The sequence below is a fragment of the Semicossyphus pulcher genome, unplaced genomic scaffold, assembly GCF_022749685.1.
Source record: "Semicossyphus pulcher isolate SPU_LCO1_2020_fin unplaced genomic scaffold, fSemPul1.0.p SCAF_18, whole genome shotgun sequence".
Lineage (NCBI taxonomy): Eukaryota > Metazoa > Chordata > Actinopteri > Labriformes > Labridae > Semicossyphus > Semicossyphus pulcher.
The window spans coordinates 3,843,416-3,863,429 of record NW_027211691.1 but is presented as its reverse complement, the minus strand read 5'-3'; the positions used below and the strand labels follow the sequence as shown (position 1 = coordinate 3,863,429).

Genomic DNA, 20,014 nt, shown 5'->3' with positions numbered 1-20,014 from the left:
AAGATATACAAGCATAAGGCAGAGGATTTAAACTAGATTTGGATGGTGCGTAGCTTCAGTTAGATGACATCCACAGCAGCTACAGCAGGACACTCTAAGTAAGTCTGGAGATTTGGCATGTAGGCAGCAACACCTCAGCTGAGGAGCATAAATCCACAGAGACAAACAATACCTCCTACATATGTGGTGGCTTCCAGTAATTACAGAGACATTACAATATCCTGCCAGTACCCTCTGCTCTTTACCGGCGCTGCCGTCTGCAGACTCCTCAACACCAGCCTCACATTTAGAAGATGGAGTACTGTTCCTGGGCTTTAAACATAGGGGGGAAAATATTATCATTAATATAACTTTTCTTTAGTAGCAGCTCTCCTATTTCATCGCCAGATTTGGAGACCTTGTGAGTGTGTACGTGTAGGTCTTATTAAAATGTTCATTATTGGAGTGTTTGGAGAGCAAACATTTGGGCAGACGAATGAAGGGCATGTGTAAGATCATTCCATCTCTCTTTCTCCTTTTTCTCTCGTTTTCTTTCACCGTCTCAGCCCAAATAAACAGCAGGCCTCTGTGTGAATTAGGTTCTAATAAATGAAACCAAAAAGTGAGAAAATAAACTTGAAAAACAATAAAAGGTTGTAAAAACCGGCCTTAATGTACGACTGTGGAGAGTGTTGGAGAGACTCTTCTGGTGATTGGGTTACTGTGGACTCGTTTCACTGTGTGACCTCTGTTTTTGGTAAATGCTTTGGAAGCAGATTACTGTCAGGGCTGTAGTTGATGATGCTGGCTGTGCTCGTGGTGTTTGAAACATGTTGTCTGAGTATGTCCAAAAACTACCCTCCATCCTTCAACACCCAGAAGACCCTGCCCCATGTTAAGGACACCATTGTATGACATTTTGTTGGCTACATTTCTTGAGATCTATTACACAAACACATTAATTCATTTTCTGGCAAGATGGCCAAGAAGAGGACGAAAATTAGCCTTTAACTCTGCGAACACCTCACAGGGCTGATAATAGGGAGTCTGCCTCCACGGAGACGTTCAGGCGATAAGTCAAAAGTCAGCTTAACCTGAACACTCTGAACAACCCGAACCCCCTCCAGCAGAGCTATGCAGCCGCTCTCCAGGTCTGTTCTCTCCTCCAGACCACTGCTGTTTAGTCATTTCTCCTCCTGTTCAGCTGTGCTGGAGTTTTGTTGTGGGCTCGGTCGGGGATAGATAACTGTTACGCCTCCGCTCAGTTTGGCTCGGCTCGTCTCAGTTTATTTCAGCTCCCACTCAGGGATCTTCAGACAGACAAACCCAGCCCACTCCCTCTGTCTGTTACACACTATTTATCTCCCTACTGAACTCCACAAGCTGCAAGGTCAAGTTTCGAGAATCTTTTTGTTTTTTACTCTGTCAGTGTTTAGCTGCATTTATACTGTGGGCTTGCAGAAATCTATACATACGCCTCCAGCATCACAGGATGTCTCGTCTACCTCAAAGACAAACCACCGCCTCCATGCTACAGAGACTCATAAACAGAGACACGATAACACAGATCTAGAAAATAGGATTTATATTTTCTTCTTTTTAATAACTCCATTTCTTTCATCTCAAAATCAGTTTTATTACATCCACTTGCAACACAGATGGATAAATAAGCAAAGTATGATGCTACATATTCAGAGCAAGGAATCGAAAAAAATATAGACTCTGACTTTGACTCAATATCTGTAATTTCTTTCATTTTCAAGGCATAGGTATGAAAGAAGATAACCATATACCAGAGAGGTCAAGAGGAAACTTTTTGGCTTCCCATATTTACCGATACTTACAGAGAGGTTTTGGGACATGAAATAATAATTATAACAAAACAAATATAACATTATGAATGCAACTTCAATTTATTAATTTAACAAAGTTAGGTATCAGATCTTTGATACATTGCACTCACTTTTCCCAGTGATGCATGGAGATGTTTACTTTAAGTTTAAAGAGAAAGGAACCTTTTCCATCAGCTAAATCTCTGTTGTCTGTCTCTATTGGCCTGCTTTTTAATATACCCATTAACTATGTGTCAATCTTCTGGGGAGATTTATGGCTTTGAAATAAAAATATATGTGTGAGTTTTTAGGATGCTCTGCATTGCCTCGTGTATGTCCGGTGATTCTCTGTGTTTTGACATTCCCAAAAACATGGTCATGGTTTCGCAGCATGACAGCCACAATTCTTTCAACACTTATTTATAAGATGTGCTAAAAAAGTGTAACATTTAGCCGCAAAGTTCTTTCCGTGACTGAAATTTTGTGCTTTTCCTTCTTGTCCAAGAATCAAAATGTCGTTTTCCTTCAAAATGGAAATATTGAGAAGTAACTTTGCTCTCTGCTGCAGGCAGTGCCACATATGTGTCTAAACATTGCTTTGGACCTGGCATCAGGTCGTTACTGAACTGTATTAACGTGCCCAATCACTTGATGAGGGCTGCACAGTAATGGCAGCTCGCTGTCTGCAGATGAGGAGCTTTCTCAATTGCTCCGAACGTCTCTGCGAGACACACAACATCTGGTTTATGCCATTCAGAGGTCAGTGAGCCTCCTGGAGCGAGAGTGGGTGTTTGCTCCTTGTAGCCCCATTTCCTCCCTGCTGCTGCAGTTATGTGATTGCATTTAGTGGTAGGATGGTTTAGTAGAGGGGGAGAGGTGGAATGTGGTAATAATGACGATTTAGAGCCGGAGACATCAGAGCAAACAACTAGTCTTAAATCTCTCTGCGATGGTGGTGTGCCATGCCTTGCTATCTCTAGTTTCACATGTTTCAGGTGCGTCTAGGATGACCTTACATTGCTCCTGAATGCATCAAGGCTGTCACTTTTTCAAAAGGGTCTAAATTTAAAGGAATTCAAACGAACATTTAATTCATTCAAATCAATTAGAATGCAATCCATCCTTTACACACAGGTGATGTTCAGCCATTAGTGGCCAGGTAGAGAGTCTTATCTGTCAGTATTTGTGTTAATGATTTCCTGTATGGTGTCAATCAGTGTGTCTTGTGATTCTGGTGCAACTTTGATTTTTTTTATCAGAGCTCCAGTTCTGTCATCATCCTGAAAATATTCTACCGAACTGATGAGAGTTGGTTGCTTATCTTTGCACGCAAAAGCTTCACTCGACTTTCTTGTCATTTTGTCGGACAGATTAAAAATTCCATCATCTATTATTAATAAATTAATCTATTATTAGCAGTTATTCTAATTCTAGTTTTTAATGGTAATGAGACACATCTTTTTAAACTGCGTTATAGTTTCAAAAACAATCATAATGACATTTAACGTAAAGATAAAATACTTACTTTCATGTCAATACCACATCAAGCAGATGAATATAAAGGTTTCCAGGTGGAGGTGATATTGGCTGAGCCTATGTGAGACGTGTCAGCAGAGATGTTGGTCGATAATTAACAAGAATTTCCAGCATAGGAATGACATGTGCACAGAGATGAATTATTTGATGTGTTAAGACAATGGCAGTAAACCGTCTCTTAAAATAAGTTCAACAGATTTGAATCAACAACATATCTTTATGTTATGTGTTAATGTCAGAAAATCTTAGAATATATAGGCCTAAATCGTTTTTTTAACTCTTAAAGTAATAACTTTATTAGTTTTCAAAAAGAAAGCCTAATTACTTTAATGAACTCTCAAGAATATATACAAAATCAAGCCAGTTTTACACACTGTTCTTAAAACCGTGCCATTGCTGCTCATTTACCTTCTACATTCAATGAACAAGACATTCATGGGTGTGATTAATTACCTGCCAGTGGTTTGAAATCACTTGGTTTTAAATGATGGCCCTGCCCAACACTGCTGCTAAGTCAACTGCCTGGTGACAAGCCCCCCATGTGCTATTACAGTCACAGCATGGTGCCCCTTAAACCACACACCCGTGACCAGCCCAAATGCTTGCACACACACTTTCTATCAGGAACTTCTAAAGACCCCGATGCCCTTTTATTAACCTTATTAAAGTTAACTGTGTTATTCCAAACCGTACCTGCGTGTTCTATCAAGGTTTACAGCCCCCGCACTGCATTTAAAGATAAGGGTGGTTCAGTCATGCACAGCTGCGGAGGAGGCGGGCGACACTCGCATGAGAGACTACACATGGAAATCTTTCAATGGGACAACTCTTTTACCAGATACGCTAATAACTTACTGGCTGCATGTGTGCATGTTTGTGCAAGAGTGATGGATGAGCGATTCCAGCCCTCTTATTCTCTCCAATCTTGAGCCCCCTTCTGTTGGGGAAGGTGATGGCTCTATAATGATACTGAGTAATGAGATGCAGATATTTCTATGGACCCCTCTGTGACTTCCATTCCTTATTGCTTCCACATACTCATCTGTAGGACAAATGCATCCACAGAAACACAAATCTGTGAATAATATGAGCGTCTTGATAAGAATATGACCATATTGCATTTTCTCTGTCAAGGTTAAGAGAATTTTCCATCCTGATCAAGAATCCCGAGCATCTGGCCTTGGCGGATTTTAACTCTTGGGAGATATTCAGAAGGGTTGGAGGAGGACTTTGCCGATGTCGGGGGGGTTGAGGGTAGATGTTCCTCGGGGAGCTTCCAGCCATTTGTCGTGGTCCCTGGTTAATAGCCAGCTCTGTGCCGCAATGATACAGTGCTGAAACACGAGGATTTGTTGCCACTGGAAGAGCTCCCTGTTTCCAGTTACATCAGAACTAAAATTTCCACATAATTTCAGCAAAAAAAGTAAAAAAGCATTCAAAGGAAGCAGATGTAAAAGAAAGAAATCCAGGGAGTGGGACTGAGAGTGAGGAATGATGACTTTGATTTGTTTAAATACAAAGAATTATTTTGCTTTTTGTTGAGGTAGGATGACAACCTCCACTGTGGCTTTCCAAAGCACACCGGGTACTTCATCAGTCATTGTGGGCAGAGCATGCTCACTTGCATTATAAATAAAGCTGAGCACAGGTTTACAGACCCTGTGCTGTGTTGACATCAAGTGGTGGGATGTTGTGTAATAGCCTAAGAGCCCCACAGACTTTTGAGACTGATACCAGACTGATTATAGAGATGTGATTACTTTCCTAATGGAATGTGCGATCATGTTGTACCAATATTACAATGAAGAGAAACTCAGAGGGCTCCTTTCTTACCCAGATAAGTTTATTTAAGAAATGTTAACATTATTATACATTGTCTAGTTTTCTAGTGTGGACAGCCCTCTGCTCAGCTGTGATCCTCTGCTGCAGGTGCTGCAGACAGTGCCAAGAGTATTGTTATATTATAATATCTGAGTGTATTCTGCTGGATAAACTATTTGATGACACCATTAACCATCACCCCATGCCTCGTTTTCTACATATATGTTTTGTGAAAATATTAAAGAGCACAGCATATCGATAAACTTACAATGCAGCCACTGACATATCTGTGATACGCCCATATTGGCCAATGTCAGTCAACCTATACGTCCTCAGGCTCTTTGAGCTTGCGTCTTTGAGACAAAGAGAGCAAAAGATTTAAAGAGTAAATTTAAAGCACAAAGTGCTGCTTTAAATGCATGATCAAAATATAGCCTCTAGGTGGTATTGGCTGGTCTCTGGTATATCTGGCAGACCTGAATGACATAAGTAGCTGCCCATGGCTTTGGACAGAACATGCAGCCTCGTGCCAGAAAGTTGCTGCTGTTCCATTGCCACAGTAAGCAGAGGTGGCAGGTCATTTGGATCTGGACAGTTTGTTGTGGCTTCTGTGTTTTGTCTACCATGTTTGAGTGGATCTAAGATTAGTCAGCTCGAACTGGGCCAAACAGCGGCCTTTCATCGCCATGTTGGCCTCTGCCAAATTCTGCCTTCCCACAGACTTCAGCTCCTTCCATCCTAGCATCAATTAAACACTAGACTGGCACTCTGCTGTATTCTCCAGCTTACCCAATGCATACATCTGTCTTTATCCATGAGACTGTCTCTGTCATCATCTTTTTATATGCCCAGATATTTCTAACTTTTCCTCCATGTTGAATTTCTCTCCCATTTGTCTTTCCTTAGATTATATTTCATTGGTTAGATTTTAGAGGCAAGTTCATACAAAGTTCTCTTCCCTACTTCAGCCCTGTTGCAGGTGCTTCCAGTCAAGTCTAAGGCCTACTTGTCTGCCATGTGATTGTTAAAGCTGTTGTAGCGGAAAACACTACCAGCTCTTTGGGTTGCTGACTGATCCTTCAGAATATATGCCTTCAATTACGTTGATTAGACTTGTACTTTTGTCCTGAGATCTGTTTTCAATGTGCTGACAGCCCTTTGAAGTGTAAAGGTGTGACGAAGCAGGATGGCTTAGGCACTTCTTCACATTCAACGGCATGTTGAAAATAACATGAAATATAGTAAATCCACTTTGAAAAGCTTGTCCTCTCCCGGCTCTGAAATCCACCTTTGATAAGGTCTTGCAACCTGGAATCTTTTTGCCCCCCTGAATGAGGCATGATCTCAGCAAGGGCCGCAGATTCTTCGAGGCCCTGAAATGAGATGCATCCAGGGTTCAGCCTGCGGTAGTGAAACAGTCGATATATGATCGGAGGGACGGTTGATTACACCTGGACTGACCCACTGTACTTGCTGAAGTCATTTTTCCATGCTGTGGAGTTCTAACTAACATCTTGCAAAGCCACTCTTTTTTTCTCCTCCTAAACGATGGAGTTTTTCAGAGACCGTGACAAGGAAATGTTATTGAAGACGATATGCGAGGGGCTCAGTCCCCTGACCTTTTTAATGTGGAGAAGTGGTTTGGTCTTTGGAACTGTGAATGGGAGGTTTGTGGGCTTGAATGGAGCACAGACTGCTGCTGTAATGTTCATAGGCTAGGCCTACATATTATTCCTCCCCACGGTCTATTACTGTAATTTCCCTTGTAGATTGCTGCTAAATTAATTGTAAGTTATGTTGAAAGATTGCACATCTGGACAGCTAATCCATGTTGTAATACTATATAATTTGATGTCTGGTAGATGAAGCTGCACCGGGCAAATGGTCACTTAGTCCAGACTTACAAGACCTTCATTTGAAACCCCCCAAATTTTCATTCAATCTTCGACCAAAGGTATTTTCATAAGGATTAGGGAAAAGTCTTTCAGCGTTTGGCACACCTGCTCGGCTCACCTTTGGACACCATGGAAGCTATGGTTGCAACAGTTTTGTTGCTGGTTACTTTATGCAAGAAGGAATAAGCCTCCTGGAGCTCATTAGAAAAAGGTCAGCTTTCTCTGCTGCATGACAACTAACTGTCTGATCTTTTCTGCGTCCTAAAACCATCTAAGCCATGAGAGTAGTACTGAATGTTTAAAACAGCACATTTTAGTGTTTAAGATATTTGTTGGGACTAAGGAGACCCGGTCTGAAACTGTGATGAACCGATACGAACCCGGTGTCTGATCACTCTGTCCAGACAACCAAAGCTGCCTTTGTTCCTCCATGCTCTTACGTTGTACTTTGGAAAGAAGAAGGTTTTTAAAGGGGTCAGTCACTGGTAGTCTTAAGGACGGAACAGAAGCTGAGCAGTGGGCTGCTGACATATTCTGTCCTGTCCTGTGTTGGCTGTGAACAAAGGACCCTAAACACTTCACCTCCTGTTTGGCACTTGGCTACCCACCCACTGTCTGTCTAGAGTTTCTTCCTTGGAAGGCAACGCGTTTACATAAGCGCAGGAATCATCACTGTAATTATTTCTTGCTGTAATAGAAATCCTTCAATCCGTTGTCTCTGTTCCCTCTCATTCTCTGCCTTCACACATGCCTTCATCAGATGTTGACAGTGTGCATTTCAGATGTTGTGTTTCTTCATCAGTTCCTTTTTGCATTCCGTGTCTGTCAGGACCGTCTATTAAAAGTCAACACCTACTGCAAGTCGACTCTCATTTTAGACATTTGTGCACTTATATGTTTTTGCATCATTGAGGAGATGCAGAGAAATGCAGAAGCAACAGCAAAACTCAAAATTGCCCTTCAGTGTTTATTCATTAAGTTTTTTTGTCATTGATGTAGTTAAAAGTGTCCTAAAGGTAAAACATGACACTTGTTTAGGCTGATAAAGGCTTTTGTTGTTGTGCTGAACTACTGTTGGAACTAAGTTGGTTGAAGCCCAACTGCCTGTCGTCCTTCGCTATGCTTAAGGTGGTTACTTCCTACCTCTTTCGGATGAAGAGACAGGAGGTTAATCAAGCCTTGAGTGGGCTAGCCAACACAGTCAGCAGTTGCTTCTCTTGCAGCCACTCAAGTCTGCCACCATTTTTCCTGCACAGATGGCCCTCTAGCATGTTCACAAGGTAGTGTTTGAAATACTGACCTGCTGAGAAAGCTCCCACATGTTGTCACCATTCTCTTCCACCAGCAGCTTCACACACGTTGTGCTCTCTGCTCCCTGAAGGATTCACTAGGGAGGTCAATAACTCATTCAGCACCTGGGACAAAGTGCAGGCAGGAGGAAATTGAGTTGAAACCAAGGCATTAATTTCCTGTATTCGAACAAGTTCATTTTCACCAGACAGACAGGCAGTTTGTCTCTCGGTATGTGGTTCACTTACAAGATGTAAATGGGGTCCCTCAGCCTCTGTGCTGTACAGTCAAACATGCATAGTTATGCACAGACTGATAAATTGGTCTCCCAGCAGCCCATGTGGTCTGTAAGTAAACAGTGTTGAAGTTACAATGTCACTGCGAGGGTCATATTTTACGACCATGCAAACTCTGAGTTGTCAGATTAGCCCCTGTAATTTCCTCGTCTTGTGTTGCTCCAGAAAAACCCCTGAGGTCGTTGACCTTTGTGACTAGCAATTTGATGCATATCATGTTTAATGCATTTCATTGTCTGGGATTTTTTTGTGTTTTACATAAAAGGGATCCGTGAAACACACTGTTATTTTCTTTAACCGCTATGTAGGTGTGGGCGTGGGACGGGAAGTGCTGTTTGGCAGTTAAAGTGGTCACTTCCTGCGTACGGGAAGCTTTCTGAGGCCCTGGCCTCTCCGGTTTCTCTGAAGACTGTGTCGGCCATCCTGCACAACATCATGATGGTCTTAAGGACCTCTGGGCTGGGCTGGTCCAGAACTAGCCACAACAGAACCTAGCGGTCTACTACAAGAATCGCTGCCAGGTCCACAGAACACAGCCGCCTCACGAGAGGGTCCGGAATAGTCCGGCCAAAACAAATCAAACTAAGCTAGGCCAGCCCTGCAAGAAACAAGTCAATCCACCCTTTAGTGGTGAAGGTTTGGCCCAATCTTTCCTCCTTTCTTCTTCTTTTCCCCTCTCTCATTTTGTCTGTGACTGTCTGTGCAGGACACGGCTTCTGATGTTACACATCTATACGTGTGTCCATACATCTGGCCTGGATTTATTTCTCTCTCCACTTTTTTAGTGTCCACGCAGTGATTTCACCACACTGTGGTTGCTTTTTGGCTCATTTCCTCTCTCTCTTTCTGCCCTCCATTTCTGCTCCTCGCTTGTCCACCCATACTTTCTTATATTTAATTTCAGCCTTTGCAGAGTCCTTGTTTAGCTCGTGGCTCCTCTGCAGCCCTTTATGTTGTTGTTTGAATCTGGCTTTTCTCTGGTTCACAAGGTTCAGGCTGACACAGTGACCCAAGACGGCAAACACAGTGGCTGCTTCACTTTTATCTTTTTTCCCCATTATGTCATTATTTCTGATCACTTACTGAGTTGATGTGTTTTCCATCACACAGCCTGTTTAGGTTTCCCAGCATGGATAGAGAGGAATTGTTGTCAGAAGGAATAAAGAATTGAATCATTGAGAGTGTAGACAGGCGGGGAGACTTCGCACCTGGGGAGAATAATGCTTTGGGACTCTCACTCACTCCCTCCCTCCCTCGCTCCCTTCATCTCCTCCTACTAGTATCTCAGCACTGCCAGTAGTAATGACATTACCATATCTCTTCCCCCCACTCTGACCGCCCCTTCCTACACCCCTCACCTCATCCCATGTCTCTTTAAATCTTTTTTTTAATATATTATGTGAGATGTTCTGCAGGGAGTTCCAAGTTGTAAATGGCCGAGACCTCAGGCAGCCTTGTGTAAGCTTAAAAAGCTCGAAAGTTTCTGGTAATGAGGACTGCAGAACCAGGCGTCGGTTGATCACATACCTGGGACAATATCTCACACCAGGCCTGTGTAAAACCACGGGGGTCGCTGTAACGACTGGTGCACATGTGTCCCGTGTAAAACTACAGATATTCAGATCATTTCTTCCTTCTTGATACTGATTCTGATCCCTGTTTGTGCTCGTACTAATCATATAGCAGTGCAATAGTCTTAAAGAAGTAACAGCTGTGTACCACTCACCCTGTCATATGATTGCTATCATTGTTTTACAGCCTCGCTCAGGTTAAGTCCTCTGTACAACTTTCTTTTATTTTTTAAAAGCTGGAAAAGAACATAAATAAATGAATGAAGGATTAAATAATGATTCTCTGTGAAGTAACATTGACACACTGATCAAGGAATATCAGGGATTTTCTACATCCAAACTTCTCTGTTCAGCTTTTTTACCACTTTTAGTAACCAGGTCTGTTTGTTATGAAGAGACCGATACCTCTGCTAAAAAGCAGCTTCTGTTAAAAGCCGTATGATTGATGAACACTGAAGGAATCTTAACCTAAAAAAAAGATAACCTTACGTTAGCTCCTCCAGATGTGCTGTGTCTGTTTTATTGATTGCAGTTCTTACTAACATTACATTCTCTGCAAACACCACATTGGCCTCTTTTTGACCTTAAATTACTTCTTCTTTTCTGAAACAGTAGGTGCTGGTGGCTGTACAGAACTTTGTTGTGTCGGCTGCTGTTTCGGGGCTGCAAAGAAGAATGGATTATTGGTGAAAGTTTTTTCTGGGCTAATGAATTTGTTCGGTACATAGACTGTATAAAAGATGGACGACATGCAGTACAGGTCATAAAGCGCGCCTCCTCCATGTTAACAGATGGGACATTGGTCAAACTATAAAATCAAAATACACGTCAAATAAATGTTTCTCAAACATGGTTTCTGTCATTATAGTTAGTTCTTATCATGCTGATTTATGTCTAAGTGTTCATTTCTCTAACAAGTTTATTTTTAATTAATTATATGCTGTCAAAATAATGATTGACAGCTCTGTTGACAAATTCGGCTCCTGCCGCCGATCTGTTCTGGATCAGCAGAGTGGAGGAGGAACGGCGAGAGGAGACGTAACTAAAACAATCACTACAGTCATTGAAGTTTCCATACCTGTGAACGTTAACCTCAGACCAACACAGAGAAGCTGTTCTGCTGTTAAACACGCCGGCTTGCGGGATGTTTGGTGTTTTTTTTACGGTAATTTAAGTGTGTGTTTTGGTTAGCGGAAGTGGCTACGGCGGCTCCACCTGCAGATCTCTACTGCGCAGACTCTGGCTCCAAATGACGTCATCATCGGCGGCTATTTTGGCATCAATTTCGTACAATGAGAGCAGATGGAGATGCATCGTCCATCTACATATACAGTCATTGGTTTGGTACATACTCTGCCATACACAATGATACCCAATCCTACATTTTAAGCTGTTTCGGAAACACTAACCTCTCTTGTTTTGGAGCTTTTTCTCTCCTTTGTTCTACTTCTTTCTTTGCCACAGAATCTTTGTAGCAGTAGTGAGGTATGAGGTGCTAACACAGCACAGATTCCTTGTTGTGAGCTGAAGAACAGGACAGGATATCATGTGTATGTATCCTGTGCCTCTGCTCAGAGATCTCTCAAACCCCAAATCACCTCCAAATGGAAAACAGAGGGTCTAGAGGGGCAGATGACACTCCATCTATCTGACTGCCCAGAAGCAGCAGCAGCAGCTCGAGTAGCACATGACATGAGCTAAGTTAGTCAGCCACGGCTCCCCTGCCAAAAGGTCTGAGCTGCCAGCACACACTTGCTATAACCCAGTCAGAGAGCCCGCCAGTTCAGCCAGTCAGTCACTCATCCAGCCAACAACGTCAGCCGTTGTTTTCAATCAATCATTTTCAGCTACGAATTACTCCGTCTGTGGTGCTTTTTTTCTCCTCCCTCCTTCCTCCCTTTCGCCGCGTCTGCTGATGAAAGACGCTCTCAGAGAGGTAGCCAAGCCACTCGAGTTTGTTTTGACGTTTCGATGGCTCTGCTGTGAATGTGTTTAGAGTTTCTTCACATGATCAGGGTTACTTCAAAGGGTTTCAACCACCGTGTGGCTGTGTTTGAGGAGTTTCAGTCTGGGGGGCCTTTCTTTCTGGTGCATTTGTAAAGGGGTCTTTGATGCATATAACCCAGCTTGAACACTGTGTACGAGCCTGACCCAGGTTTAGTGGATCACAGCCACGCTGAAGACCAGAACAGAGTAACAAACAAGTTACTCTGCATCAGCTGTGATCCAGGACTCTGTTGTGTTTGGAAGGAGCCTCGAACACCCGCTGGTTTTGTGCTCTATCCCTCTGAGTGCTTCACCTCCCTCACCGCCTAATCTTGAAACCATCAGATCGCCAGTCTGGTCTTCTCTAAGTTAAATTTGAAATAGTCATTCTTTGTTTAAGGCCTTATGGGTTTCAGCTGTGGGACTGCCGATCCATGCTCCCTGTTTGCCTCATCGTCACCCACAAACTTAGCTCACGCTATGGTGATGACCTCTATACGGGCCACAGAGTCCTGCATTAAAGAAGAAGTCCGCTCACCTTGTGAGCTAATGAGATTAGTTGTTATAGAGCAAAGCCTGTTCTCGTCACTAGACTCAAATTCAGTTCTTTTAGGTAGAAAAGGTTATTTCAGAACAGCTCATTTCCTTTTTTGGCGTAGAGTATATTGACATAACCAGTACAGCAGAAACATAGAATTTATCCTGAAAGTCAGCTCTCGAAAACAAGAAAGAAAGCAATAAAATGGGGAAAATATTACTTAAAGTCAACACAGCTATTTGCCAACAGAACATTATATTATCTTATAAAGGTCATTAAGAAAAAGAAAGAACTTTAGTGCTGTTACGACCCAGCTCGTAGGGAGAAAGGGAAGCAACATAAAACCGGTTGTTCTTGGTAAAACAAAGTTATTTATTAGCAAAGAAGTGTGATCGTTTTATAACAAACACAAGGGCCTGTGGGTGCTGATCAAATCAATAAACAATTCTAACAAAAAGAGGACTCTAAACTAGAGCTAATAAACCTAATCTTAGTTTGAAACAAAAACACAAATCAAACCTAACTAAACCGAGCAAGTGAAACAGCACCCCTGCACCTGGTGTGTCTAACAAATTAAATCCTAACGAGTGTTTGTGAACACAGTTAACAATAGTTCAGCTTAGAACGTACAGTTTTCAATATCACAAGCAAACGAGAGGCACGACGACGAGCTGACTCGAACCAAAATGCTGCGCCGAATGACGAGTTGGCTATACTCTTAAAGGGGAGGTCGGCTGCTGTTCCCCTCTGATTGGCCGTCTCTCTGGGCCGACACCAACCACAGCGCAGGTGAAGAAGATCAGCCTTAAGTTACGACTCCCCAGCGACACAAACACACACAATCAGACACACTCCAACATAATTATTACACACATACAGGGAGGTGAACGGCGGAGGCTGTAACAGATGCTGAAGCATAAAGACTAAAAGAAGAAGACAGAATATTAGCATACAGTATATTGTTTCGATTTAAGATATTTAATCTTACTTTTTATTTCACTTATTGCAGTGTGAGTGCTTCTTCCACAACTTCTGTTTGGCAAACATCCATGCACTTTACTCCAGAAATTGATTGTCTGCTGACAAGAATGATGTGTGGATGGAAGTCATCTTGAAGCATCTGTTTAGTTGGAAAAAAGGCTGATAATGAACCGATCAAAGAGTGGAACGTTGATTGGCTTGACGTGTCGTTTTAGGAGTGTTTTTTTCTAATTCAGGAGTCAGTGTTCCTTAAACAACGGGAAGCACTGGGACAATAGCAGGAAGCAGAAGCTCGAGGGGGGAATGCTGTATTGCCCCTGTGTTTCCTTTTCCTTCTAGTAACAGGCAGAACAGTGTCATTTAGGGCAGTTTTGTTGTGGCACTTTCAGCCGTGTTTATTTTTCTATGGGTATTTGGACGATTAAAGATAGAAGCAACAAGGAAACCGAGATAATCCAGAGATGAAATGATGTGTGTATGACTTGGCCCCTATTACTGGCTTTTATGTGCATGTTTAAAAATGCATCTAATGTCTTGTCCTTCTCTTTTCTCTGTGTGTGTTTGGGTTTTTATGTATTCCTGCACATGTACAGAACTTCTTTTGTTTTATTTACTATTGACCTAAATGTATGCACATATATTTTAATGCTTGTGTTTCTGTGTGACTGTGCATGCATGAACTCTTACCCCCCTCTGTTTCCTGTTCCCTGTCTGCAGGTCTGTATGAGCTGCTGGCCGCTCTGCCCTCCCAGCTGCAGCCGCATGTCAGCCGCCCCGAGGACAACACTTTCCTCCAGGACATGTTTGGGGAGAGAAGCCTCCAGTCGCTGGTCAAGGTAAAACAAAAAAAAGACCTCTCTGTGTTCAGATATGTGTTGAACTTTGCTAAGTTGTTCGTGTGACATAATTTTCCGCTTTGAATTTTCTGCTTAAATATCATGTGTTTGCATATCATGTTGTCTTTGACCAGTATGCCGTTATACTGACATTATGTAAGGGATGACGTTAACAGTTTAATTCAGCTAATAATCTATCTACATTTCTGCAAGTATTTACTCAACTGACAAAAGTCCTTTTCAAATGTTCAGAGATGACTGTCCAACCTCAAAGGAAGGAAAAGGAACATTTAGATTGGTGCATATTGTCTTTCTTGCTTTTATAAAAATACCTTCACAGTCACATCCTTCCTCTCTTGGGATTGGACCGAATCTAAACCCCCCACCCCTGAGCAGACCCTTTCCATACGCACTCTTGCACCTCTGCTGAATACTCTTTTATTCAACCCCCTCCCTCGCCGCCCCATTCATACATTACAAAGTTTACCCAGATCTTCTAACTCCCCCTCTGCCAGCGAGAACGGGCCTGTGGTCCGGATACTGCCTGTTAAACCAGATAACTGCAGAGTTTGGGGAGAAGATGAGCAAAACTTGATATCTTTATACGCTCGCAGACAGACAGAGGTAATGAAAGTAACACATTCTGTCTGTCTGACCTACTGTAAATTCATCTTCACTTGGGATTCTCTGCAAGCAGACAGTCTTCTTCTTCATCTCCTCCTGTTAAAAAGGGTCACACAGGGTGTCTGTTCTCGCCATTTTACACGTATATATATAAGGTCTGAAAAAATACTCGGATTTGGCTCTTCACTACAAAGCTTCTACTCTTTGTTCCTTTTTTTTTTCAAACCAGCCCCATATAAAACTCCTATGGTCCTATTTTCTCCCTGAAAGGCGCACAATGATCAGGTTTTTCTATACGTCTGTCTGCAGGACATAAAAACATTTCCAGCTGACAGCTTCCTTAGTGTTCACAGTCAAACTGCCACCGTTTTTTTGCGAATCATTTAACCCAATGAATGATTTTAGTCCGCTAATGATCTAAGGTTAACAGCAGCTCAGCTGGCCCTAAGTGCCACCAAAAGATTGGAGAGAAATGATATAATGTGGAAGTAATTTATTCCCTGCATTTACCAGGAAAAAAAAGCCATATACTTTCAAATCTAAACCTAAAAACAAACTGAGGGGGGAATTCACTAAGAATGAATTGCGGCTGCTGATAGCACCATAAATTGCACATCATTTGCCCTCACTATCTGCTCTGTCTGTCCAATTCAAAAAGCCAATTGCACTGATGATATTTAAGCACAAACACAGCCATAAAGTCTCGCAGATCCGTGCAGTTTGCTCTTGTTTTGTGTCTGATTGTGGAGAGAAGCTGTCAGCACCTCCGCTCTCTGCTGTGCTGTGCTGCGCTCAGGCATCAGCTGAGCTCCACACTGACGGATCTTAACTCCATGCACAGATCGGTGATGAGCAGGGAGAGGAGGGGGCAGCTCTTTAACAGTTTATTGTAAAGTCCAGACTCGACCTAGTCCAGGTGTTAACTAGTTTAACTGTCTGTAACGCAGCTTCATTTTCTAAAAGCGCGCGCAACAGCAGCTCGTCCAAATAATAATCCCTGTCATGCGTAACTGCTCCTGCCCATCTGCCCGTGTCTGTGCCCATGTGCCGGGATTGAGCCTCGCACAGCCCCGGACCGATTGGTCTCCCAATTATAATAATAATGACAATATATTATTAACAGATTGTTTTTACAGACAAATACAAAAGGTGAGTTGTTGTCATGATCATTTGAAACTCTAAACAATTACTTTTTGCTACGAGGCTCATTTGCACAAAAAGGGGTCAAATTTGCCCCGAATGTTTGCATAATGACTCATTTAAATACGCGCTAACAACCCCCAGAGCACAGAGACGCTGTTGGCTCTGAAGCGCTCTTTGGGGTGCATTCAACCCTCTGCGTGTGCTTGGAGAATGAGGGGGAGTCTTTTTGTGTCAATTGCACTAGTTTTGCTGGTGCAAACACCATGCAATCCTTTAGTATCTTAAAATAAGCTAGCTGCAGCTCAGCTCGTAGCCCCTTCTGACCTAGTTCTTCTGTCAAAAAAGGCTTTGCAGAATACTTGAAACTGCTGTTTTTAGTACTTTTACTGGTTGGAATCACTGGTTCTGTTTGTTTTGGAGACATCTTAATTTGGCTGCCAGTAAAACCTCGTGAATGATGAACACTGAAGGGTTAGTTTAGAGCAGTTTACAGCCTGGCATGATGAATCTAACACAATAGTAACACAATACGAGTCGTCTCCGGTTCTTCTTGACCGATGTTTCGGCTCATCGATTTTTAGGGCCCAGCCTTAAAATATATATAACTGCTTCAGTGCTTTCTGTAGTTCATTGATGTAACTGAGAATGCTTTATTACTCAATTTACTATAAAAACTTCCATAATTGTTAGAACTACATTTGACTGTATCCTTTGTATATGGTCTCCATTCTGAAGGAGTGCCCAACAATGTTTTCATGTGCTGGCATGAAATATTTCCACATTTGGTGGTCTGTCTTTCTCTGCAGCCAGAGTCATTATGTCACAGAGGCGATTTAGAGTGAAATATCTACATAATTTTCACCCCCTCCCTTTAAGGAAATCTTTTCTGTGTAAGCATGTTTGTTCAAAAATCAAGGTTGTAACGCGCCAATGTAAGCTTGTAGAAGTGGCTGAATTATGGCATACCTCAGACATTGAAGTTAAACCCTCATGTCGGGCCTTGAGGAAGCCAGAAGGGTTTCATTTGATGGCTGGATTGTTATGGATGGCCAAAGAATAAGGCATCTTGTACGTGGATAATGATGGGCAGGTCTGGGCTCTCGTTCTCGCCGGCCCCAAAGAAAACACAGCATAGTGTGGGGCAGAGAATATGATGCTAATGAAGGTGGCATTATGTTTCAGTGATATTTAGCCAGACACAAGGGTGGAGCTCTCTGACCGCCCCTGATTATACCTAGCTAAACTTTCAAGAAAAATTCAATGAGAACAAAGTGATGGTGCTGTTCAGACCAAAGTGCCATGTCCTCATAGGCATTGCATTCATTGATGGTCCTTCATTTGTCCATAAAGAAACTCATTTTCATCTTCAATGTTCTTCTGCACTATTGTCCAATACCACAATTATAAGGATGTAAGACTAAATCTATATGGAAGATACACTGCCTGGCCAAACAAAAAGTCACACGCTCTAATATTTAGTTCGACCGCCTTCAGCTTTGGTTACGGCTCGCATTCGCCATGGCATCGTTTTGATAAGCCTATGCAATGTCACAGTAGTTGCATTAATTTTTCACCAAGATCTTTTACTGATGATGGGAGAGTCGGGCCGCTGCGTAAAGTCTTCTTCAGCACATCCCAAAGATGCTCACTGGGGTTACGGTCTGGACTGTGGGGGTCATTGGCCAATCCATTTGTGAAAATGGTGTCTCATGCTCCCTGAAACACTCTTCACAATTTGAGCCCGATGAATCGTGGCAACGAGTCACATCTTTTCCATGACCACATGTCTCCAACATGGCTGTTTAAGAAATGAGAAGCTACTCACTGCATCAGTTAGGCTTAAATAACTTGTTGCCAGCTGAAACATATTAATCACTGCAGTAAATATCCAATGGAACGCTCTTACCTCATTTGCTTAGTTAAATCCAGGTGGTGACTTTTTTTGGCCCGGCAGTGCAGTTTGTGATACATAAAAGTGAAGTTAAATAAGAAAAGACAAATAGAACAGTTGGGGTAAGATGGACCGCACGATCAACAGGCAGAATGAACTGAACTGTTGTGATAAATGGGTGGCAAGCATGAAGGGATGCCGCACACTTAACCAACCAACTGTTGAGTTTGGTTTACTGATTGTGTTAATGTAATGAGCAGGGACTACTGATATTTTCCACTGAGAAGAGCCGGTTGAAGTTGTTCAGGCATCTTAATTGGACGCTCCCTGGATGATTCCTGGCAGAGGTATTCCAGGCCCATCCATCTGGGAAGAGGTCTCGATCCAGACCCAAAACACAAAGGATTAGATATCCCATTAGACCAAGGCTCACCTTGGAATAACCCAGGTGGAGTTGGAAAAAGTAGCTGAGGAGATGGAGCATCTGGGTTTTCGGAGCTTTCTCGTTTACTTTTGTAGTCCAAATAGTTTTGACCAATCACGTTTGAGCTGGCTTTGCATATGCAGAAGAAGAGTCCATGGAAGACCAGAGAAGGTGGAATGCATTGACTGAAATACAGTTACACATCAGATATCCTTGAAAGATAGTTTAGATATTTTGTCATCTCTACAAATACATTCTGTATCTACAGTGCAGATATCAATACGGTTGATGCCGCTAGTTGCTGGTTGGATATAGATATCAGTTATCTTCTTGCCCTATTCAAGTGCCAAAATATTGGAGGATGCCCCAGATCCTGATTGGATAAGTGGTGATGTGAATGGCTGGATGGAAAAACAGGAACAAGATGTGTCTGCAATACCAAGCCTCACAAATGCAAAACAGCAGAGTTTTAGTTTTTTTCCATCTTTCTTTCTTTTGTTTTAACTGCTATCAAAGAAAAGCCCGACAAAATGAGCGCAGTGATTGTCAAAGCTGACATGTCAGGTTTGCATGCATCAAGGACTGAATGGTAAAACCATCTCCCTAAATGCCAATACGAAATGTGAACACGCCTTTGTTCATGTGCCAGCAAGATACTGAGTGTCTCTCACTCTGGGGCTCATGTCAGTGCAATTCAGTCAGTATCACTGAAGTTCTAAGCTAATGTTACCCAATTCACCATTGCTACTGTAGCAAAATAAATTCCCCAAATACAATAAAGTAATGGTCATGTCTCGCCATTACAGCCAGGAAATGATGAAATACGTCAGTGAAACATCAAAGAACCACATAATTTCTTCACCAAATAAACCGCTTCTAGCTTTCTTTTTTTCTTTCGAGGGAAATTGCGCCGCATTTAGAGTCTCTTATCGTTAACATGGAGGCATAAGTGGGAACTGCCCTGCTCCAGACAAGCAGAACTGTGTGTTTCCTCTGCTTTCCAATTGGTACTGAGATGTGAGCCAGCCTGTCAGCTAGAGAGCCAAATGGACGGAGAGGCAGTCTTTGAAACACACAGAAGTGGAGAACAACCATCTCGCCTTACAGCACTCAGACCCAACATTCAGGTGAACATGGCTAACATCAGTGGCACACCATTAATAAAACCTTAATTGTCCCCTTCCTCTAAAGCCCCACCACCAAATCTGCACAGATTCCACCAAGGCTGTGAAGGGGATACTTTGGGAATGGCTAAACAGCAGAGAGAAAACACACACATCATGTTAATCTGACAGGCTCAGTAACCCTGGTCGCTCGTATGGAAACGCTCAAACCTCACCTGGGTAATTATGGAGCATCAGTTACTGGTCA

General features: G+C 42.5%; 1 protein-coding gene across 1 annotated transcript in view; it reads left to right on the top strand.

Annotated features, from left to right (window-relative positions):
* mpp7a (MAGUK p55 scaffold protein 7a) overlaps positions 1-20,014 on the top strand; it is a 158,388-nt gene that overhangs the window by 43,625 nt on the left and 94,749 nt on the right. Inside the window, exon 3 of the mRNA XM_069667718.1 lies at positions 14,443-14,561. Coding sequence (XP_069523819.1) covers positions 14,443-14,561 — 119 coding nt within the window. The remainder of the gene's footprint in view (positions 1-14,442; positions 14,562-20,014) is intronic.